The sequence below is a fragment of the Natator depressus genome, chromosome 22, assembly GCF_965152275.1.
Source record: "Natator depressus isolate rNatDep1 chromosome 22, rNatDep2.hap1, whole genome shotgun sequence".
Classification (NCBI taxonomy): Eukaryota; Metazoa; Chordata; order Testudines; family Cheloniidae; genus Natator; species Natator depressus.
This window is the reverse complement of record NC_134255.1, coordinates 6,559,463-6,583,115: the sequence shown is the minus strand read 5'-3', so window position 1 is coordinate 6,583,115 and position 23,653 is coordinate 6,559,463. Positions and strand designations below refer to the sequence as shown.

The 23,653-nt window shown below is 44.3% G+C and overlaps 2 protein-coding genes across 3 annotated transcripts in view; one reads left to right on the top strand and one right to left on the bottom strand.

The window, feature by feature from the left end:
• Window positions 1-6,065: 6,065 nt before the first annotated feature.
• Window positions 6,066-8,471, bottom strand: LOC141975990 (uncharacterized). The gene is made up of 2 exons (XM_074936726.1): window positions 7,223-8,471; window positions 6,066-6,643 (listed from the first exon to the last, which is right to left on the bottom strand). Exons 1-2 carry the CDS (start codon window positions 7,779-7,781, stop codon window positions 6,102-6,104), a joined length of 1,101 nt encoding a protein of 366 aa, XP_074792827.1. The 5' UTR covers window positions 7,782-8,471; the 3' UTR covers window positions 6,066-6,101.
• A 1,924-nt stretch (window positions 8,472-10,395) lies between these two features.
• ARHGAP32 (Rho GTPase activating protein 32) overlaps window positions 10,396-23,653 on the top strand; it is a 393,773-nt gene continuing 380,515 nt past the window's right edge. For both annotated transcript variants that reach the window (XM_074936787.1, XM_074936788.1), the window contains exon 1: window positions 10,396-10,566. The gene's annotated coding sequence lies outside the window, so the exon portion shown is untranslated. The remainder of the gene's footprint in view (window positions 10,567-23,653) is intronic.

Here is a 23,653-nt window from a genome sequence, read left to right as displayed (position 1 = left end):
TTCTTGACAGTGATTGCACCATCCTCTTATATTAAGTGATGGGGAAGGAATCTCCAAATTAAGTGTTTTTTCCCTCATGTCATTCAGTTATATCCATCATCTCATTCTCAGTAACAATTATTGAGAGGGAGAAGAGGGGCAAAGAGTGTGAAACAGAACTATTTGGCACATTACACATAAAACTTTTTTAAGACACAACCAAGACAGCTTCATCTAAGAGTATTGGTTAGGTTGCTCTTAGCCAGCCAACAACATAAGTTATGACTTTCCACAATTTCTCCCAGCAATGTGTGACCTCCCTTCTTCCTGTCAACACTGCTGGTAGAAAAATAACATCTGTTCTACCCAGGTAAGATCATTTCTTTCCTTTCCATAATCTTGCTTCTTAATGGGAAAGAAAAACCTTGTAGCTGATGAACCTTGTGCCAAAACTGGGTCTGTGACAAGCCATGTTATCCTCAAAGAGGTCTCTTGTGACAAGGGGACCGAATTCTCACTCATGATAATATAATTATGGATCACCTTTCTCCAAGGTACTGGAAAGACAGCAGACATTCAGATCTGTCAGAGTAATGGAAGTGGCACTTTGTCCTGCCTTTGGACAAAGATCTCTCTGAAACCAGTATGCTGTTGAGGTGAACAACACCGAGTGACCTTTAGGTTTGGATTGTAAAGGGTAGACAAGCCCTCGAGACAGCACAGCTAGAAGCTGTGATTGGCAAGGGGTGAAGCAGTTCATGTCAGTCCTTTCCACTGAGGGAGCTAGGTGCAAGGACTTTGCACTCTTTTTTCCACTCAGCCTGCCAGCATTCCCAGGCACAGCCATGGCCCCTTTCAGCTGTTGGACAAATGACCATACTGAAGGACATAATGAACACTAACCAAAGGCAACACTTTAGGTTGGAACAAGGGATTTCCGCCCCCTCCCCCCCCTGCTGTTTGGAAAAAGCAAAACTGCTTCAGACTTTTTAAAAAATAAAGACAGTGCAAGCCACAATATGCAGTTTTGTGGGAGGGAGCGAAAGAGAGGAAATGCAGCAGGAACTCTCAGGATATAGAGTCCATTGAGCCAAGACCTTTCTTTGATCTCCAGTTTTCTCAGGCCACTTTCCCATGTGTAGTCTCACCATTTGTTTTCAGTTATGCAGACATAATGAAAAATATTCTGATTGGGAGCAGCAGCAAAAGCATCTGGCGACATCACTGCGTTATTCATTCTAAAGACATGAGGAAATGACAGAGTCTACATATGAGAAAACTCTTTTGAGACTATGCTAATGTTGACGCTGTCTAATAAACAGGAGTGCAGGGCTGCATGGATTTTGGGGTGGTCACAATATTAACAATGTACATTTTGCAGCACCCTTCTTCAAAGCACTTGAAGTAGGTAATGGATAAAAAGGAATCACCTCACACACCACGGAAATGCATTCCCCTCTGCACAGGCTCACTTGGTCCAGACTTAGGCCTGGTCTACACTCGGGGTGGAGATCGAGCTAAGTTAAGCAACTTCAGCTACATGAATAACGTAGCTGAAGTCGACATACTTAGATCTACTTCCTGCGCCTCTCGCTCTGGTGGAGTACCGGAGTCAACGGGAGAGCGCTCGGCAGTCGATAAATCGACCCCCACTGGATCAATCGCTGCCCGTCGATCCAGCGGGTAATGTAGACAAGCCCTTAGGGTCATAACATTAGCAACAGTTTAGACTTTGACTTTCCCGCAGGCTACTAGTGGAAGTCCAAACCAGCTGGCCACTGCATATTGGATCAAAGCATCACTTTTATGGGTCTTCTGGGTCCTGGGACATCTGTACTCCAGTTACAAACATTACAGACCACTTGAAGGATCCTAATGACATTTATCTGAGTTTCCATTAGTGGGGGTGGCCATTTCAGATGTCACATTTTCATGATGGCCATGGCAACCCCCGTTAAATGCTGGAGAACCTGCAATAGTTAATATTTGGTGTGTTATTATTTGACTGGATGTATAAAAACATTCATCTAATCAACAAACCAGATTACACTGATGAGCTTAATTCACACCTGCCTATTGGGTGGAACACAACAGGTGTTAACAGCTCAGCTTTTGGCAGGACGTGGGGAACAACCTCATGCTCAAAAAATCCAAGAGCAACTTTAGGTGGGTGGAATGTAGTTAATTGGGAATTCAACCAGGGCACCAATACTCCTCCTCTTATTAAAAATTACCCATGGCATCTTCTGTAGCTATGAAATGTTAGGATCTTGGTTTTATAGCTCTTCCAAAATACACCACTTCCAGTTGCACAGTATTCCAGTGCAGCCTGTTAGGGAATTGATGCAGTATTCAGAGGGAAAGGCCTTTATTGAATCAACACAACCACTTCTTGCAGAGCCCCAAGTTTTCACTGGAGATGACCTATCCAAGTAGGCTTGACCTCAGCCTACTTAGCGGGTTAGATTTGACATGATCACCCCAGAAACAGGCTATAGCACAAAGCACTGTCCCAAACTTTTGAAAGCGGAGCTTCCATTCAGGAAAAGGAAACCAATCACACTTCCCCTTGCAAACTTGCCATCTTAATTTTTATATCTGTTGCACCCCACCTCAGATAGTCCTTTGCTTGCACCTCCCCACCCACATGCCACATACTTTGGGAAACTCTAATGTAGGTCTTCATAATATATTTCCTCTTCTTTGATGAGCAGTTTAACCCATTTAAAATATCACAATGGGGATCTCAGAGCTATTGTTTCAGGCTCCATGTAAACTCAGACAGCCATTGTACCATTTACACTCACATCACATTTTGAAAGTTGTCTTTGCAAACATAAAGGCTAAAGACATGCTTTTCTTTCATTTAAATTAAAGCTGACTCCACAGAGCAGTCAAGGGCCATCTGTGAGCACTCCACTAGTCCTTCGTATCCCCACCTCCCCAATATGTTGGGAAACCAGGGCATAGTTTATCCCACCATAGTATTAGATAGCTGACCGTATATATTCTTAAACTGTCCCATTGTCAAGAGGCACTGGCAAGAGAATGCTGAATTTCAACACTGAAAAAAACAAAAAACAAGACTGTATAAAATCCAACCTGGGGAATATTCTCTCAGTGGTCCATAAAACGGCATTTCCTGGGCTATTTATCACTTGGCAGAATTTGATTTTAAATTTTTTTTGTAATTTTGACCATTAATATTGATTTTTATTTTCAAACATTTATTTTATTCTTAACCATTTTAATTTTCACAGTTGTAGGAAATTAAGAAGGGATTAGGATTAGCGTTGAGGTTAGGGCAATGCTGACAGCAGAATTACAAGGAGCTGCCCCTGCTTGGTCAAGGGGCCCGAACACCCAGCAACAATGTACAGGGGAGGCTGTGGTCCTGACCCAGTGAAGCAGAGACTCCTGGCCTGGGCTGCGAGGAGGAGAAAGAGTCCCCAGCCAGGGGGAAGGTCACTCTGTTGATGAACGACTCCTTGCCGGGGACAGCCCTTGCACTCCTCACCAGGGAGTGAGTGGGGACTGTGACAGTGGAGCTGCAGAAGGCTCTCTGTGTGCCCATTGGGCCCGTGACACAAGATCCCTACAGGCGCTAGGTGTGGGGTAGGCTGTACTTGCTGACTGCTATTGATGGTTTTTTTGGGTTGATTTCTGTGTGAGGTGACACTGACCTTTATTGGTAGCTTAATTTAAAATCAAATCCTGCCAAGCGTAGCTATTTAACCTGCATGCTTGCAATTCAAATTGAACAAATTCCCATCCCCCACTTCACCTCTGTATGTACTTAAAGGCAAAATAATTACCACAGCTTCTATAAGGACTGTCCAGTGCAAGGTACTGTGTGCACTATTCACAATAGGCCCATTCTTTTGGGTCAGTGCTAGAGATGAGTGCTATCCAAGGACTTGTCTGCAATAGTGCTCTTCGGCAGTAAATATGCACCAAGGACCAGAATTTTAAAGGTATGTAAGTGCCTAGAAGAATTTCCAAAAGCACCTACAAAAACCCCACAAGGCACCTAAATACCTTTAAAAAATCTGGCCCCTAACGCTTAAAGATCAGTACCAAATGAAGAGGTGGCAAGATTGTGAATGTAAATCTTTACTGCAGCACTCCAGGAATTTTTATTTAATAAAATACTTGCCTCCCATTAATTTTGTATTGAGCTGGAAGATATCTGGGGCAGAAAGGAGGAATGAATGCATTTGTTTAATATTAAATCAGGCTGACCTTTATGACTAGACTGACCCTGGGGTTTATGGCTACATTTCTTTGATAACTAGGTGGAAGACATTTTACTTCAAGGTTTCATTGTAACTCTGGTGCAAATAGTAAAACTAGGGATTAATGGCTCATAATTCAGAGAAAACAACTGCCAAATGATGGACCTATTTTCTGATGTCATTTATACAAGTTTTATACTGGTGTAACTTCATACATTTTATGGATTTACACCAGTTGTAAGATCTGAATCAGCCCCTTTGTGATAGGGGGAACAGTACACCCCATCTTTGACAGCAAAACAAACAAACAAAAACAAGCAAATCCCCAAACATCCCATAGTGCCAGATTTTCAGATGTTTAGCAGCCACAAAGGGGTAAGAGTTTCCAAAGTGCTCAGTAATCAGTGTGTCAAACTCTTTTGCAAACCTCTCTTAGGGTATGTCTACACTACGGAATAAGGTCGAATTTATAGAAGTCGGTTTTTTAGAAATCGGTTTTATATATTCGAGTGTGTGTGTCCCCACAGAAGTGCATTAAGTGCATTAACTCGGCGGAGTGCTTCCACAGTACCGAGGCTAGAGTTGACTTCCGGAGCGTTGCACTGTGGGTAGCTATCCCACAGTTCCCGCAGTCTCCGCTGCCCATTGGAATTCTGGGTTGAGATCCCAATGCCTGATGGGGCTGAAACATTGTCGCGGGTGGTTCTGGGTACATATCGTCAGTCCCCCCCTTCCCTCCCTCCCTCCGTGAAAGCAAGGGCAGACAATTGTTTCGCGCCTTTTTTCCTGAGTTACCTGTGCGGACGCCATACCACCGCAAGCATGGAGCCCGCTCAGGTAACCGTCACCGTATGTCTCCTGGGTGCTGGCAGACGCGGCACGGCATTGCTACACAGTAGCAGCAACCCATTGCCTTCTGGCAGCAGACGGTGCAGTATGACTGGTAGCCGTCCTCGTCATGTCCGAGGTGCTCCTGGCCATAGACGGAACCCATATCCCTATCTTGGCACCGGAGCACCAAGCCGGCGAGTACATAAACCGCAAGGGGTACTTTTCAATAGTGCTGCAAGCTCTGGTGGATCACAAGGGACGTTTCACCAACATCAACGTGGGATGGCCGGGAAAGGTACATGACGCTCGCATCTTCAGGAACTCTGGTCTGTTTCAAAAGCTTCAAGAAGGGACTTTATTCCCAGACCAGAAAATAACTGTTGGTGATGTTGAAATGCCTATATGTATCCTTGGGGACCCAGCCTACCCCTTAATGCCATGGCTCATGAAGCCGTACACAGGCAGCCTGGACAGCAGTCAGGAGCTGTTCAACTACAGGCTGAGCAAGTGCAGAATGGTGGTAGAATGTGCATTTGGACGTTTAAAGGCGCGCTGGCGCAGTTTACTGACTCGCTTAGACCTCAGCGAAACCAATATTCCCACTGTTATTACTGCTTGCTGTGTGCTCCACAATATCTGTGAGAGTAAGGGGGAGACGTTTATGGTGGGGTGGGAGGTTGAGGCAAATCGCCTGGCTGCTGGTTACGCGCAGCCAGACACCAGGGCGGTTAGAAGAGCACAGGAGGGTGCGGTACGCATCAGAGAGGCTTTGAAAACCAGTTTCATGACTGGCCAGGCTACGGTGTGAAAGTTCTGTTTGTTTCTCCTTGATGAAACCCCCCGCCCCTTGGTTCACTCTACTTCCTTGTAAGCTAACCACCCTCCCCTCCTCCCTTTGATCACCGCTTGCAGAGGCAATAAAGTCATTGTTGCTTCACATTCATGCATTCTTTATTCATTCATCACACAAATAGGGGGATGACTACCAAGGTAGCCCAGGAGGGGTGGTGGAGGAGGGAAGGAAAATGCCACACAGCACTTTAAAAGTTTACAACTTTAAAATTTATTGAATGACAGCCTTCTTTTTTTTGGGCAATCCTCTGTGGTGGAGTGGCTGGTTGGCTGGTGGCCACCCCACCGCGTTCTTGGGCGTCTGGGTGTGGAGGCTATGGAACTTGGGGAGGAGGGCGGTTGGTTACACAGGGGCTGTAGTGGCAGTCTGTGCTCCAGCTGCCTTTGCTGCAGCTCAACCATACACTGGAGCATACTGGTTTGGTCCTCCAGCAGCCTCAGCATTGAATCCTGCCTCCTCTCATCACGCTGTCGCCACATTCGAGCTTCAGCCCTCTCTTCAGCCCGCCACTTACTCTCTTCAGCCCGCCACTTACTCTCTTCAGCCCGCCACCTCTCCTCCTGGTCATTTTGTGCTTTCCTGCAGTCTGACATTATTTGCCTCCACGCATTCGTCTGTGCTCTGTCAGTGTGGGAGGACAGCATGAGCTCGGAGAACATTTCATCTCGAGTGCGTTTTTTTTTCTTTCTAATCTTCACTAGCCTCTGGGAAGGAGAAGATCCTGTGATCATTGAAACACATGCAGCTGGTGGAGAAAAGAAAAGGGACAGCGGTATTTAAAAAGACACATTTTATAAAACACTGGCTACACTCTTTCAGGGTAAACCTTGCTGTTAACATTACATACATAGCACATGTGCTTTCGTTACAAGGTCGCACTTTGCCTCCCCCCACCGCGTGGCTACCCCCTCAACCCTCCCCCCTCCCTGTGGCTAACAGCGGGGAACATTTCTGTTCAGCCGCAGGCAAACAGCCCAGCAGGAATGGGCTCCTCTGAGTGTCCCCTGAAGAAAAGCACCCTATTTCAACCAGGTGACCATGGATTATATCTCACTCTCCTGAGGATAACACACGAACGGATGTTGCTTGAACGCCAGCAAACATACACTGCAATTCTTTGTTGTACAATGATTCCCGAGTACGTGTTACTGGCCTGGAGTGGTAAAGTGTCCTACCATGAAGGACGCAATAAGTCTGCCCTCCCCAGAAACCTTTTGCAAAGGCTTTGGGAGTATATCCAGGAGAGCCGCGAATGCCAGGGCAAAGTAATCCTTTCACATGCTTGCTTTTAAACCATGTATAGTATTTTAAAAGGTACACTCACCGGAGGTCCCTTCTCCGCCTGCTGGGTCCAGGAGGCAGCCTTGGGTGGGTTCAGGGGGTACTGGCTCCAGGTCCAGGGTGAGAAACAGTTCCTGGCTGTCGGGAAAACCGGTTTCTCCGCTTGCTTGCTGTGAGCTATCTTCTTCGTCCCCAAAACCTGCTTCCGTATTGCCTCCATCTCCATTGAAGGAGTCAAACAACACGGCTGGGGTAGTGGTGGCTGAACCCCCTAAAATGGCATGCAGCTCATCATAGAAGCGGCATGTTTGGGGCTCTGACCCGGAGCGGCCGTTCGCCTCTCTGGTTTTCTGGTAGACTTGCCTCAGCTCCTTCAGTTTCACGCGGCACTGCTTCGGGTCCCTGTTATGGCCTCTGTCCTTCATGCCCTGGGAGATCTTGACAAAGGTTTTGGCATTTTGAAAACTGGAACGGAGTTCTGATAGCACGGATTCCTCTCCCCATACAGCGATCAGATCCCGTACCTCCCGTTCGGTCCATGCTGGAGCTCTTTTGCGATTCTGAGACTCCATCATGGTCACCTCTGCTGATGAGCTCTGCATGGTCACCTGCAGCTTGCCACGCTGGCCAAACAGGAAATGAGATTCAAAAGTTCGCGGTTCTTTTCCTGTCTACCTGGCCAGTGCATCTGAGTTGAGAGTCCTGTCCAGAGCGGTCAAAATGGAGCACTCTGGGATAGCTCCCGGAGGCCAATACCGTCGAATTGTGTCCACAGTACCCCAAATTCGACCCGGCAAGGCCGATTTAAGCACTAATCCACTTGTCAGGGGTGGAGTAAGGAAATCGATTTTAAGAGCCCTTTAAGTCGAAATAAAGGGCTTCATCGTGTGGACGGGTGCAGGTTTACATCGATTTAATGCTGCTAAATTCGACCTAAAGTCCTAGTGTAGACCAATGCTTACTTCTCTTCCTCATGAACTAAGGGAGATCATCTCTTGTGTATTCAAAACAGCAGCAGCCGAGGCACTCATACACCAATAACAGGTACCAGTTTATAATGTGTATTACTGTAGTGCTAGGTGCTGTACAAAGAGAGATCAAAAAGACAGTCCCTGTCCCAAGAGGCTTACACTTTAAGTATAAGACAAGATGGATATAAACACATGGGGGAAACAATTAGACAACTTTGGTCATCATGATAGGTGGTCTTCTCTTTACACGTCTTAGTGGCCCAGCTTAGCAGCGCTCTCAGGCACAAAAACGCCCATTGTTGTCCACTCCCACCCTCACTCAAACCCTGGGGCTGACCTCCAGCACCTCCACCCCCAAACCACACCCTGTTGCCCAGCCCAAGCCTCACAAAAACAAACAGTCCCTCCCATATACCCCCCCCCAGTGCCCAGCCCCTCCCATACACATCCCCAACACCCCAGTGCCCAACCCCCTCCCAGAGCCCATACAGCCCCCCACATTCCCAGTGCCCAGCCCCTCCGATACAGCCCCCCACATTCCCAGTGCCCAGCTCCCCCTACAGCCCCCTCCACAACTCCCCCCCATAGTGCCCGGCTCCTCCCATACAGCCCCCCAACACCACAGTGCCCAGCCCCCTCCCAGTGCCCATACAGCCTCCCACTCCCAGTGCCCAGCTCCCCATACAGCCCCCAACAACTCTCACCCCATAGTGCCCAGCCCCTCCCACACAGCCCCCCACCTTCCCAGTGCCCAGCTCCCCATACACCCCGCACAACTACTCCCCATAGTGCCCAGCTCCTCCCACACAGCCCCCCACCTTCCCAGTGCCCAGCTCCCCATACAGCCCCCCACCTTCCCAGTGCCCAGCTCCCCATACAACTGCCCCTCATAGTGCCCTGCTCCTCCCATACAGCCCCCATCACCCCAGTGCCCACACAGACCCAACACCCTAGTGCCCAGCCCCTCTCACACAGCCCCCCACCTTCCCAGTGCCCAGCTCCCCATACAGCCCCCACACAACTACTCCCTGTAGTGTCCAGCTCCTCCCATACAGCCCCTCAACACCACAGTGCCCAGCCCCCTCCCAGTGCCCACACAGCCCCCCACTCCCAGTGCCCAGCTCCCCATACAGCCCCCAACAACTCTCACCCCATAGTGCCCAGCTTCTCCCACACAGCTCCCATCACCCCAGTGCCCATAAAGCCCCCCAACACCTAGTGCCCAGCCCCTCCCACACAGCCCCCCACCTTCCCAGTGCCCAGCTCCCCATACAGCCCCCACACAACTGCCCCCCATAGTGCCCAGCTCCTCCCACACAGCCCCCCACCTTCCCAGTGCCCAGCTCCCCCTACAGTCCTCTCCACAACTGCCCCCCCCATAGTGCCCAGCTCCTCCCACACAGCCCCCCACCTTCCCAGTGCTCAGCTCCCCACACAGCCCCCCACCTTCCCAGTGCCCAGCTCCCCATACAGCCCCCACACAACTGCCCCCCATAGTGCCCAGCTCCTCCCACACAGCCCCCCACCTTCCCAGTGCCCAGCTCCCCCTACAGGCCCCTCCACAACTGCCCCCCCCCATAGTGCCCAGCTCCTCCCACACAGTCCCCCACCTTCCCAGTGCCCAGCTCCCCCTACAGGCCCCTCCACAACTGCCCCCCCCATAGTGCCCGGCTCCTCCCATACAGCCCGGCAGCGCCCAGCCCCCCCACAGAGATCCCCCATCTCCGCAGTGCCCGGCCCCCCAGCCCCGCTCCGCACCTCCCGCGAGGGCTGGGCGGGGCTCCCGGCCCGGCGTGCGCGTGGGCGCCCCCCCGTCCTGCCCTGGCGCGGCCGCTCGCCGCCCGGACGGTCCCTCAGGCAGCGCGCGGAGCCGCCGGCCCAGCTCGCGCACCGCCCCCCCCCGCCAACGCCTCAGGGGTCCAGTCCGCGCGGAGCCCGCCTGGCCGGGGCGGCAGGATGCGGCGCGCCGGGGGCCCGGCCAGGCCCGGGCGCTAGGCGGGCGGAGCGCGGCCCGGGCGCCGCGGCGGGGCGAGGTAAGCGGCCAGGGGCGGTCTCCCGGGCAGCCTGCGCGAGGCGCCGGTCGGGAGCTGGGGCGCGGGGCCCGCGTGCAGCCCGGCTCGGCTCCCCCCGCGCCTGGGAGCCCTGAAACTGCTCCCGGGCCGCGGGCCGTTCCCGCTGTGGGTGCCCGGGGTAGGAGTCCCGGCGTTGTAGCCCCGCTTTAGGTAACGCGGGACTAGAAATCCTGCATTGTTCCAGGGTCGCGCCGTGCTGGTTGCCGTGAGGAAAGGGGCAGGAGTGGCTGAATTTTTGTTTGCCTGCCTGGCTTATTAGTGTGCAGCGAGCAAGAGTGGAAGGAAAGTCCCTGCCCTGGCAAGCTGCAATCTGCCATTCTCAGGCTAGAATTTATTCTTTGGAGGTAAGAAAAAGCGACTTCCCTTTACTAGGGCTTCCGCGCGATTCTCCTGCAGTGGCTCAGTGCTCTTTGCCGTGACTCAGTGATAAGCTTTTATTGAATTCTAGCTTGTTTTTGTGTTTTCCCCAAGTGTTTGCCCTGTTGACTCTGGGTAATGTCAATATTTCTTTTATTATTTATAAATAAATCTGAATGTTCAGGCACAGCTAGTGCATTGTATACTCTTTTCTGTTTGTAAAAAAACAAAAACAAAGTTTGTTTTGTATTTATGTTCAACTCCTGGCTCTTGCTTTTGAGTCTTTCTATCTAGTCCCCATTCCGGGCTCCTCAGTAAGCAGATTTCAGAGGAGCAGCCGTGTTAGTCTGTATCCGCAAAAAGAGAAGGAGGACTTGTGGCACCTTAGAGACTAACCAATTTATTTGAGCATAAGCTCTCGTGAGCTACAGCTCACTTCATCGGATGCAACTCACATTCGATGAAGTGAGCTGTAGTTCACGAAAGCTTATGCTCAAATAAATTGGTTAGTCTCTAAGGTGCCACAAGTCCTCCTTTTCTTTTTTCAGTAAGCAGAGGAGCAGCATCTCTCGGATGCAATAAAATTTTAAACCCCAGGAGATTATTTGTTAATAAAGGGATAATTGGGATTTCAAAGTGCATGTGTTTAATGATGATGCTTTTTAAACATTGGAAAGACAGCATTGTACTCTTTGGCTAACATGCAGCTTGTATGTTGTGTTTCTACATAGCTCTTCCTTTTTTTATTGTTTAAAGTGTCCTTTGTGATATTTTTAAATTGGTTTCTTCTGAGAGTCTTTTTAGTTCTTTTCAGCTGCATTCAACATCCACAAACTTTCTTGGATTATTAGGGCATTTTATAGTCAAGATCTGTGCTATGAAAAACACACGATATGGAAGTGCACTAAATGGGCATCTCACTGTTCACACGCACAAATTTTTGAGAGAGTGTGTGTTAAATCAGTAGGCATTCCTTAGTTAGCTTTCTTATTGATTTTGAAGCACTTCTACTGACTTTAGTATTTCAGGAAAAAAATAGAAATTTTGGGCTCAGTCATTGAAGATGCTGGGTTGAGTCAGGCAATTGCTTCTGTCTGAGCATAAAGGAAATTGGGAGTTTAATTGCTGTTGAGACCTCTACAGAGCATTTTCAAGGCTGTCAATGTGTTCTGATTCTTTCCCTGGCTTTGGCACTTACCCAGACTTAAAGTCCTGTCTCCTTCCGTTTTGAGGATTTGCCTGGAGCCCTGCTCTATTGCATCAAACTGAACATATGTGCTGATACTTATAGACTACAATAATTTTTCTTCCTCCCCCATTTCTTACCCCCTCCTTTCCATCTGAGCCAGTGCAACAAAACAGCACTTTGGACAGAGACTCAGGAGGCCTTAGCTGGGGATACGAGCCCAGTTTACTGTAATGGCTAATATTGTATATGCTGGGAGTGCTATTAAGTGGAATGAAGGAAATGGCAAGTAGAAAGTTCTCTTAAGTTATATAACTGTTGAATTTTTATAGAAGAAAGTTAAAAATAAATTGTATTTTCCAGTGTGGTAAGAACATTCTTCTTTCACTGATACAGGCTCCTGAGCTTGGGCTTCCAAGGCTGTTGCAACAATGCCTATTCAAAATGTTCAAATCATGGTAATGGACTTGAGGATTGAGCATGGGATAAATGCATCCATTTTCTTAGGATAGACACAGACCTCCTAACATGCTTATTTAGTAACATACAATTTATTTCCTTCCAGACAGATGTCTTTTTATTCCAGTTTTGCAAATATGTGCTTGCTCCCCCTAGGCAATTTATTTTGACTGCCGAGTAATATGTCATACACTTTTTTTTTTTATTATTATTGTACTCATTATAGTAAGCAAGTTGATTTTGAGCCTGGGCTGCTAAATTTTCATGACCGTTTTCCAAGGCCACTTTATGCTATATCAGAATCTACTCTTGTCTGTTTGATGGATTTATAATGTTTGAACATATTGTAACCATCTGGAAGAATCAAAATTTATTCCTTTGAGGGTATTTAATGATTGGGAAGCTAAAAGGAGAAAAATAGAGTGACAGTCTTGCAGTATGCATTGTAGAAGACCTAGTGTTTGGGGGCAATTACATAATTAAAACAATAATGTGGTGTACATAATGTACTGGAATATTGCTGCATTGACAGAAGCAAATTAGTTTCACTGAATTAACTTGCAGTTCAATATTGCAGCATGCTCTCTTGATATGAAAACTGTGTGCCCAAAATAAAGTTGCTGGTCAAGTGTTTGAAGTTGCCAGTGAAATCTGAGACTGATCTGCACAGTTGTCACATGGGCACCTATCTTAATCCGAATGGCCACTAACATTTACCTTTATGCATGTTGTTAACAAGACATTGAAGTCTAATATGTCACCTGAAAATGGATCATAAACCGTAACTATCCTTCCTGGATTTTAGATTTGAGCTTTCCTGTGATGGGAAGTAGGCATAAATACAATTGTCCTTGAACATCTGGGAAAAAAAACAACCTGACTGTGACAGCAGTTGGGTTGTGGAATAGACTCCCGAAGAAAGTGGTGGAATCTCTTTGCTTGGGACGTCTTATGTCTTTGCTTGGATAAAGCACTAATAGGGAACAGTCCTTCATTGGCTGTTATCCCTGGTGCTCATATAGCACAGACATATTTGAGAAGCAAATATTTTGCCATTTAAATGCACTAGATTGCACCAAATGTCAAAACGTATCATGGGAGAGGATCCCCGTGACTTTCCTCTCCATTTCAAAATATGCAAGTTCGACACTGTGTTACACTAAATATACTAAAAGCATATCTTTCAGGAACCAAGGTATAATATTTCCAAAAATATGTGTTTGGTATGTGGTGCTCCCTTCTTGCTTATGGTCATGAGAGAGAGTTTGTTTAAAGGAGAAAAATATAAATAGATTCTCCAGTCCTCATCAAACAAGTGCCCCGAGGTTGCTGGTTTCATTGTGAATGGGGGGACTATTTTAATTGCAGATGCCTGCTAAAATATTGGCAGCACATCATGTGTAATAGTTCCTTTCCATCTCCACTGTTCGTGAGGTTTGTAAGAGTTATTGCTCTCGGTTGTTACTTACGAGACATTGAAGATGATTCAAGGTCTGCCAGCACACTGCTGAGTAATGGAGAGGTATAAAATGGTGGAAGGTTTAAAGAGACATTAGTAAATTTTTCTTTTAAAAACCTGAGTGGATTTTCTTTTAAAAACTTGAGTGGTTCATGTGGGCCTGTAACTGTGTGGCTTCAGCCAGGGATAATGTGGATATGTGCTTTATAAGCTTCCTCACACAGCTGTACCCATCTACCTCAATCCTGACTCTCAGTACTCCCTTCTATTTCAGTCGTGGGACTTGAGTGAGCTGCGGCAGTCATAAAGTGTTATTGCTTATTTGGTAACTTTATGATGGACTTGAATGGGGTGGGGGCTGAGATGAATTCCACCAAATTCATATTTCCTCACATGACCTAAGTAAGAACTTGAACTCTGCATCAGTAACTATATGCTAACCCAGAGCTCTACTTGGTTGAAATTATTCATTTGTACTATTAACATTTAAAATGTTTAAAGTAGCTAATTGAGAGAGGTGAAAACAAATAGGTGTCTTTTGATTGTTCTTGATGTGTTAGGCAGAACCAGTAAAATGACTTAATTATTGTGGAGGAAAAAATCAATTTTAAATACTCATGATAAGTGGAGGAGTACGAAGGCAGAGGGGAGCTAGCATTGTTCAGTTCATGGGGCATTGTACTGCTAGTCGGGAGACCTGGATTTTATTCCTACCTCTGCCAGCGACTGCTTGTGTTCCTGCCTCGGTTTCTCCATCTGAAAATTGAGACAGTGCTGTTTACCCAGCTTTGTAAAGCACTATAAGAGGTATAGATGAAAAAACTTGTGTGTGTGTGTGAAAATGAATATAAAGTTTGAGCAGAATTTTTATTTCCAAGAGATAAAATTTCAGTTAATAGAAAAGTCTGAGTTTTACTTATTAAAGCTTTAAGTTTTGTGTGTTACACACACTTTTATACATGGTGTAAGCCCCTTGTGAGTTGGTGCCTACGTGAGCGCAGAAATCCACCCTCGTGGACTAGGTTACCACATTCGGTCAGTCACTGGTTGGTTGTGGGACTATTACCAGACCTTTTTGAGTTTTATTTAAGTTGCTTTCTCTGCTGCTGGGATCCATGTGTACTTTACTAGACCATCATATCATATTCATGTACATCTTGTGTTGTAATATGTTTCACCCTTGAGAAGTGAGTATGAAGTAAATACAAACTGCCCTTTCAGCTAGTTACCAAATTGGATTTACTTCACCAGTGGCGGACAGGAAGATAATCATGTTTAAGCTTGTGTTGACTTTTTCCAATCTGATTTTCTCCAGGAAGAAAAATTATTACCTAGTCATGAAATGCATTGTTAATTAGCTACTGATTGTTTAAGTTGATAAACACTGTAATCAACCCAATAAATTCTCCATATATACTGTACTTGTGTGCTTATTCGTGTATCTAGTTTATTAGTTTAAGCACAGCAGTAACTACCAAGAGGTTAATGAATGGGATAGAATTGATATTGTTTTGAATATTCACATATTAACCATAGGTATAGGTATTATGTGCTCACTCAGAATTTACTATTGTTGGGCAAGATTCTCATTTCAGTTACGCAGGTGTGTGTGTGTGAAGTAGCTATGTATTTGCAGTGGTGAAATTGAGATCAGATACTATCCCTGTGGCTTTCATAGACGAATAATAATAATTTAATTGCTTTAGCTTATTTTAAAGACCCACATTTGTATTCCTGTCTGGCTTCTGTGGCTGCATAGGCTGTGGCTTCTGACCAGCTCATCTTATTGTTGGCGGTTTGTGGTAGGACTGCTAACTGAAACAACATTTCAACATATATTACTGATCAATGAACTGCTGTGTTGCTCAGTATATTGTCTTTGCAACTTCTCTGTTACGGTTACATTAAAAACAATTAAAAATGATCATTCTTTTGTAGCTGTTACAGTAATGTTAGAAACTGGAAGATTATGGATCTGAGTATCACATCAAAGAGCTGAATTCTGTTTCAGGTTCTGCCACTAATACGTTCTAAGAGACGTTGAGCAAAATCATTTTGCCTCTCTTTAACGCAGTTTCCTCATCTGTAAAGAAGGCAGATAATGATCTATATCTACCTTTTTGTAAAGTGCTTTGAGATATATGGAAGAAAAATGCTATGCTGTGTGTTTTATTATTATATACTAATTGGCAAATCGAAGTAATCAGTCTTGTTAAAAGTTACCCTTAGTGGTATTAGCTTGTTACGAGCAGTTTTAATATTCCCTCCTGAGGAGAAATGTGTTTAATCTTCTGTGTAGCTCGTTATTGGAGTTATATTGATCACTTGCTAAACAAATGTCTTAAGTTTTAAAGTTAACTTTTCCATTGGATTGTAAAGATTTCTGGGGCTCACTTACGCAAGATAGTTAGGGCTCATCTACGCAGACAGCACTGCAGCTTGTCTGGTGAGGATGTGCTATGCCAACGGGAGAGAGCTCTCTCCTGTTGGCATAATAAAACCACCTCCGTGAGTGGCAGTAGCTGTATTAGTGGGGGCAGCTCTCCTGACAGCATAGCACTGTCCACACCAGTTCGTATGTCAGTGTAACTTGTATCGGTTAGGGGGGTGGTTTATTCGCACCCCTGGGCGATACAAGTTATGCCGACATAAGGTGTACTGTAGACATAGCCTTAGACTTTAAATTGCCTTGATTAGCAGAGCAAATTGCCTCATAGAATCCTTGCTGCTAATCAAGAAGCAGTTTTCTCTAATTTATTTTGCTAACTATGTTATCTGAAAATGATCAGATGAATTCTTCAGTCACTGTGCCATGTCACAGTCACATGGGAGCATACTGGAAAAATAGACACAGTGCTTAGTGTTAGAGAAGTAGTTTGATGTCTTTTGGCGCCAGAGTGAAAACAAGACAGAGGCAGCAGGATTTTGGAGACGGAATTGGTTTGATTCTTGCAACTGGAGCTGTCGCATTGCAGGCTGACGTCACGCAAGGGGAGGAGAAGAGAGAAAAAAATACAGGCGAAGCAGGTAGGAGAAGAAAACAATATGGATATAGAAGGCAGTCTGTGAGGGGAGGGGAAGGAACTTATTTAATTTAGGAAAAACTCACTGGGAAGAGACTTTGGGGAAGTTAGGACCAAATTTTCAAAGTCTTATTTTGTCACCTAAAATGCAGTTAATCTCCTGGTGGGATTTTCAGAAGTGTCTAGGTGCCTTCATTTCAATAGGATTTGGGTGCTTAATTGCTTTTAAACATCCCACTAGGTGCTTATCTAATAAATGAAAATCTGGCCCCTACTGTTTCCTGGAAGTGAGATGTATGTTTAGTTATGTAAGTGTAAACATTGCTCACATCAACCTGGTGCTGGAAAAAAAAGATATGACTGCCCTAGGCCAGGTCTACTCTAGGGCACTTTGCCTCTTCCTAGTGTAGACTCAGTTTATACCAGCAGAACAGTGATTTTTGCCAGCATAGCTTATTCTACATTTCCCCTCCCCCGCCCCCCCCCCCCCCAGTGAAACAATCTATACTGGCAAATGTTTAGTTTTGCCAGTATAACTGCATCTATACTGGGTGCTTTTACTGGCATATCTATGTCGGTCAAAGATCACATCTCTTCACACCCTTGAGCAACATTTGTATGCCAGCAGAATTCTATAGCGCTGATGCAGCCTCAGTCAAAAGGTGACTTGATCGTGTCCTATTGAAGTTCTTGGGAGGTTTTTTTGTTAACTAAAGTGGGAATGGAAGCAGGGTTGCAGTGAGGAAAATGTACTTAAGACAATGTTCAGAAAGGGTTTGTCTGCTTGTTGGCAGAGCCCTTGTATGTTGCTGGGCTTTACCCTTTTACTCTGTTTTGATTATGAATGCCTGCCTTTGATTTCACAATAGCTAATCTATAATGCTGTATTTTTAAAATTGCTTTGATATCTTTTGTGTTGTACTTCTTGGGAGATGCATGTCTAGAGAGTTGACTCACGTCTGCTAGGAACAATTAGTCTTTTTAAAAATGTAGTCTGAATATATATTTTTTTTAAATTCAGGAAGCTTTTTCTTTTACTTAAAATTGCAGTTAAAAAAAATTCTATTAGACTCTCTTAAAAAAACAAACAAACAAAAATGAGGAGTCCTTCGTCCCTAAGGTGTCACAAGGACTCCTCATTGTTTTTGCTGATACAGACTTAACACGGCTACCACTCTGAAACCTATTAGACTCTAGAAACTATTGGGTAAACTTGTTTTTTCCTTTAAAAAAAAAAACATTTAAAATTGCAATTGAAATGACTGACCCTATATTTCAAAATATTGTTAAAACTTCCGTATCTGGAACTGAGGAAGTGTGATTATAGTTGAGCAACTTCTTGCAGTAACTTGCAAAATGTTGTTTTGAGTTACATTATTTATATACAGGATATTTCCTTTCTAGATTGTGTGTGTGTATACGTGTGTGTGTATAGAATGCTTATGTTTTAAGACAATTGCATTTTTTTAAAATATTGCAAATACACTATTTAAAAAGTCACCATCACAGCCTTGTCACTTTATTTTTTTACTCTAAAACAAGTGAGATTTATGGTATAAAAATATGAATGAGTGAACAATAATTTAAAAAAATGTGTTCAGGAAAAAGAGCATTTCTTAAACACCATGATATTAAGTATTTCTTAAAAAATAATCTACAATAGATTCTTCCTGCACATTTACGTTCATGTAGAAGTGTAATATGTGTTCTTGCAGTTGACTCAATAAACAATAATTGATTTTATTTCATAGAGTATTCTGATGATTTATTGCTGAAGTGTAAATGAGATTCCAGAGTCCTTCAGTTGAATGATGGACATGCAAGCCTCAGATGTAAAGTTCAGTCATTGTAACTGCTGCAGCTTATTTCATTGAAGAAACAGGAACAAAAGTTTGTTTGTAACTGCCATTAGAATTGAGTACAAAGGCTCCGGTGACCTTTGAACCTTTGTGGCTGTGCATCTGAAGGAGGATTGTTAACGAATGGGAAAAGCTGCCAGGAGACCAGAGATCTGCTTTTCCTGCGACTTTCTATAGCACTGTTCAATGATCTTATATTAAGAAAAAAGATCTGTTAATTGGATGAAATTCTTACTTGGTTTTCATACAAAGTCAGTACCAACCACACCCTGATTTGATATTGACATATAAAAGCACTGTCCTTTAAAATGGTAGCTTCTGTTGCGGGGAAGAGCAAAACAAATGGCTAAACTTTTGTCTGCTTTAAAAGAAGTTTTGAAGACTGGTTACATTCCTAATATTCCCACTTTATTTTTTTGCATGTTTTTTTTTTGCTCAAGTCCTGGTCATGGAAACTTTTTTTCCCCTTGTATATTTAGCTCATGCTAATTTCTTAGCTATTTTACTTTCTCTAATATGGTTATCACTCATAACCATCCAGGGTAAACAGGAATAATCGGTGTTCTGATTACATCACTACCTTTCTATACCAAGGGTGGGCTGGCTTATTGGCTGTGTCCTGTCTCCAGCAAGTGGAAGCAGTATCTTGGCTGGCTGTAAGAGGTAATTTGTAGACCACACAAAGGTAAAATATGTCATACAGGGTAGTATGGGCTATGTTGGGGCAATAGGAGCTTCTTTTATCGCTTATTCATGCAGAGCGAGAACATCCCCTTTGTGCAAGAGTGTAGGGTTTGAGTAAGGAACTTTTAGAAAGACAGGCTTTGAGTTAATGTACTGTGTGTTTTTCATTTTTGATTGCTCACTTGTAGTTCTTGGCCTATGTTTGCGTGTGTACACGTACGCATGTGTGTATAATTTATCCACCTTCTTCAGAAGAAATATTTGATTTTTCCTGGGTTGTTCAGATATGGGGAGGAGGGGTACGATTACCCCCTTTAGCCTTTGAGGGATGGAGAGCAGTTCAGCTCCAAAACCCATGGCTCTCGAGATCTGCAGGAGGCCAGATCTGTCTGAGTGGGGGCAGTGTGCTGGTTCTGGGGTCCTCTGCCCATTCCCTGCATTCCCCCAGAGTATAGCTCCATCAGAGGGTGACTGCATTAGTTCACAGGGGTGTGGCTCCCAGGCAACTGCAGCTAGATTGGCCCTGGATGTCATCAGTCGGGTATTTTTTGCAATTTGAATAGTCGCCAAGAGACTATTAATTGTATCCTTGCCATGCTGCAGAAATCTGACAAAAGAACAGGAGTGGCAGGCAGAAATATTATAAACAAATCAGCATTACAAGCACTGGTCCCTGTTATTGCTTCAGATGGAGTGAATTGCATTTAGTTCATGGGCACGAGTTGTTTGGAATTTTCAGACCGGTTGCTCCTCGAAGGTGCGGACAGAACTTTGAATGGTAATTTAGAGAAAGTATTTAACATCTGTGGATTTGCATGATGATTGCCTCACCATGCCTGTCCTCCTTTAGCAGGATTTAAAAAAAAAAAAAAAAAGGATTAGGCAATGCCGTGGTTAACAAGAACATCCAGAGTTGCTATAAGAAATTATTTTAAAAGTCCTAGGCTTATGGAAGGGATATAAAGTCTCTTGTTCTAGGGCATAAGTCAACCTCTAACTATTGGGATTTGGAGGCTACTTTTCCTGGGGGTAGGTTATCCAATAATTGGCTGTTTCTTCCACCTTCCTCTGAAGCACTTGTTAATGGTCAGCATTGGTGAGACTGTACTGGATTAGGTGGCCGTTGCTCTCTATAGCCCTTCAAATCCCTGGACCATTTTTGTGGATCATGGATCGGATGCAGATACACATTTTTTCTCTGTGCCGGGCTCTATTGATCTGACCCAATATGGCAGTTCCTTTGTTGAATAAGAAACAACTCACCAAATGATAACCAAGGATCCAAGAGTCTATCTTATCAACTGACCTCTACAAATGCCAGAGGCGGGGGCTGGATTTTACAGCATGTGCAGAAAGCTATTTCCAGACCCTGACATACCAAGACAAAAGGGTCAATTCCAGAAGCTACCTTCTTGATAAACCTGAGAAGCAGGTGCTTGAAGTTTTCCCAGCAGGAAGTGGCTTGAAAACAGAAACTTTAACTGGTATACATTTGATTAGAAAACCTGCTAGACAAGTACAAAACAAGTCAAATCAAAACCTGAATGAAACAAGCAAACAAAATAAATTGGACGTGTATCAGATAAGAACTGACAATATGCTAAGTGAAATAAAAGGTTCCTGCAATTTGCCCTGAAATTTTGCAAATCCATCTGGACTGCAGTGGGGAATAAATCTCAAAGGTGGTACTTCAGCTGAGAGTGCCATGAGCCATATGAACATCTGCCCTATGAACTGCATAAAAAACGGTCCTTAGGATTCTTGGTTAATTCTGTGTGTGGTAAATGATTCCTTTGTACAGTTGTTTGTCTCTATTTAAATAAGGTCAGGTAAACATGCTGATGGTAGGGATATCAGGAGGGCTTTGTGTGTTTTGTGCTTTGTGTGGAGTACATTTTGTTTTGATGCTTTTAACCTCACATATTCTTGGAGCAATATTGTCAGGGTACAGCTCTCCAGTGTCTGATTGGAGGTTTTAGGAAAAGAAATATAGTTTAACCAGAGTAGTATTTCTGATTTTAAAAATCTTCTATAATACTGTGGTAATTACTTGCTGGGAAGGAGGTGAAGACTAGCGAAATGTATTGGTGAGTTATTTTTCCACTAAGATTCTAACAGTGGAAACTTCTGATATGTTTAGACCTGTAGATCAGCTAAGTTCTGGCAGGTGAGGTTGGGAGGAAAATAAGTAGGTCCAAAATAAGAGTGATCTTTGTTTCCCTGTTCCATACTAACCATGCCTGCCTCTTGTAACTAAACCATGTGTAGTCTGCTAATTGAAGATCGTCTATGCAAAACCAATATTGATAAATTTCCTGTTTGAACGAGGTTTTTTAAATTGCGGGAAAAGAGAAAAAGAGCCTCTTAGAGTGGCCAGGGAAGAATCCAAAATAAGAATTCAGATCCTCATTTTGGCAAAGCACTTCAGTCCATATTTAAATTTTAGCATATGAATAATCCCTTTTGACTTGAGTGGGACTACTTGTGTACTTTAAGTATGGGCTGAAGGGCTTTGCTGAGCCGGAACCTCACTATCCAATAAGGAAAGCTTACCCTGGAAAAGAACAAAAACAAAACAAAAAATATTGCTTGTGTTTCTTGGAGCGTTTTAAAATTCATCTTGAGGCATGTGTCTAGAGTTATCACCTCTGAGGTACAAAAAAGGGGACATCTGGGATGATCCCGAGCCCATAAAACTAGATAGCAGTGTGTGTTGAGCATCTTTATGAATTTCCCAGGACAGCTACCTCAAAAAAGGGTCTACCCTGGAAAAACCTGGACAGGTAACAACCCTAGATGGGTGTAGAAATATTGATGGGGTATTGTTAACTTCAAAATTGCAGTTAGTAAATCCATAGCTTTATGGAGCACATGTCCTTTCTTACAGGGTCCCATGTAATGTTGCCTTTAGACACCAGAAGTGTGGTAGGTAAATATTATCCCCATTTTGTAGATGAGGAAACTATAACACCAATTTGCCAAGGACCAAATTGCAGGTTTTTGCTGGGATGGTTGCTCAGAGGTTCCTGGCAGCTAGTGCTGTGACTAGTTCATTCACTGAAATCTCTCATTTAACTTGAGAAGAAATATAGCTCCAAATGCTTAAGAAAGTGTGTGTGTGTGTGTGTCTGTGCAAAAGTATGTATGTGACTTGCATATATGTTTAGCACTCATGTTTACACAGATTGACGTTTCTCTTGTGCATAGCTCTGTGTGTGTGCGCGTGCACATTTCATGCAGTTCTGAAAACCTGGGCCACAGCAGTTGGATTACCTGATTAGCAAATGCATGGAGCATCTACTAATGGCTTGGAAGCTGAAGAACCCACACTATATTATATATTATTGTGTTGTTTAATGTGCAGTTGGAGACATGAAGAGCCTTGCAATTCAGTTTAACGAATACTTGCTAGTGTAATATCCAGTTAAAATAAGAGGGAGAGCAAGAAATGATATAGCTGTTCAGTTTTCAGAGTTGCTTCTAGGTAATCAGCTGTTAATTTGCACTGTACACCAGAGATGTGGGGACCTGCAGTCTGCTTGGGGAGTATGAAGTAGGAATAACAGAATAAAAATAAGAGTGTTCAGTCCATCTGGAGAGATGACTCATCAGTGAATAGTATTTAAAGGCAGTGATCATTGTAAATAACTTTGTGCTGTCGGTGTCTGGAAGAGAACAGTTTAGCTTCTTAAACAAGGGTATTTTTCACAAGCAAAAGGAAGAGAAGTATTCTTGTATAATATCATTGGGTGTTTGTTGCTCCTGAAAGTGAGGGACTGAAAGCACTGGCTAGGGTCAGAAATACTATGGATGTGCTACGGAAATATTTTCTGCTTCTCCCCGCAAGCTCTGCCCCAGCAGGCTGAGACCAAAGTGTGTCATATTCTTTAAAGGCTGGAACTAGACACGCATCCCAACACACTCTGGGACACTCAAAAGTATTTAATAGCAATAGATATACACAATAAATATACAAAACTCACTTTTGTCAGTGCTCTCACTTGTATCTTGAAACTAATTCCAGGGGCAATTCCAGCCTTGGTGTAAGGATGTGCAAACTCCTGCTAGAAGTTGCATCTGTTTAGGCTAGGACTGAATTGGGTACTAGGTCTCCAAGGTAGAAAGTTGGCAAGCAGGACATCTACTTCAGCTCTCGCTCTGTTGAATTATGAACTTGTTTTAATAACCACTTCTTATATGTAAACTGCAGTGTCAACACGTTGGACAAAGCCTTTCACAGATGCGAGAAATGACTGCTATGTTTAACCTTCGTGGCCGTGGCCTTGTCCTTGTGGAGAGACTTGGCTAACCACATGATGCCTCCAGCACTACATAGGTGAAGTGCTAAAGAGGCCTTCACCTTGCCGTGATTCCAGAGCAGCTGATCGTTTGGTACACATGAGC

Bases quoted from the DNA above. Each gene is read 5' to 3' on its own strand.
- LOC141975990 (XM_074936726.1), bottom strand. From the start codon at position 7,781: ATGCAGAGCTCATCAGCAGAGGTGACCATGATGGAGTCTCAGAATCGC. The intron at 6,644-7,222 runs GTGAGTGTACCT...TTTCTCCACCAG, and splicing joins AGGCGGAGAAGGGACCTCCG to CTGCATGTGTTTCAATGATC.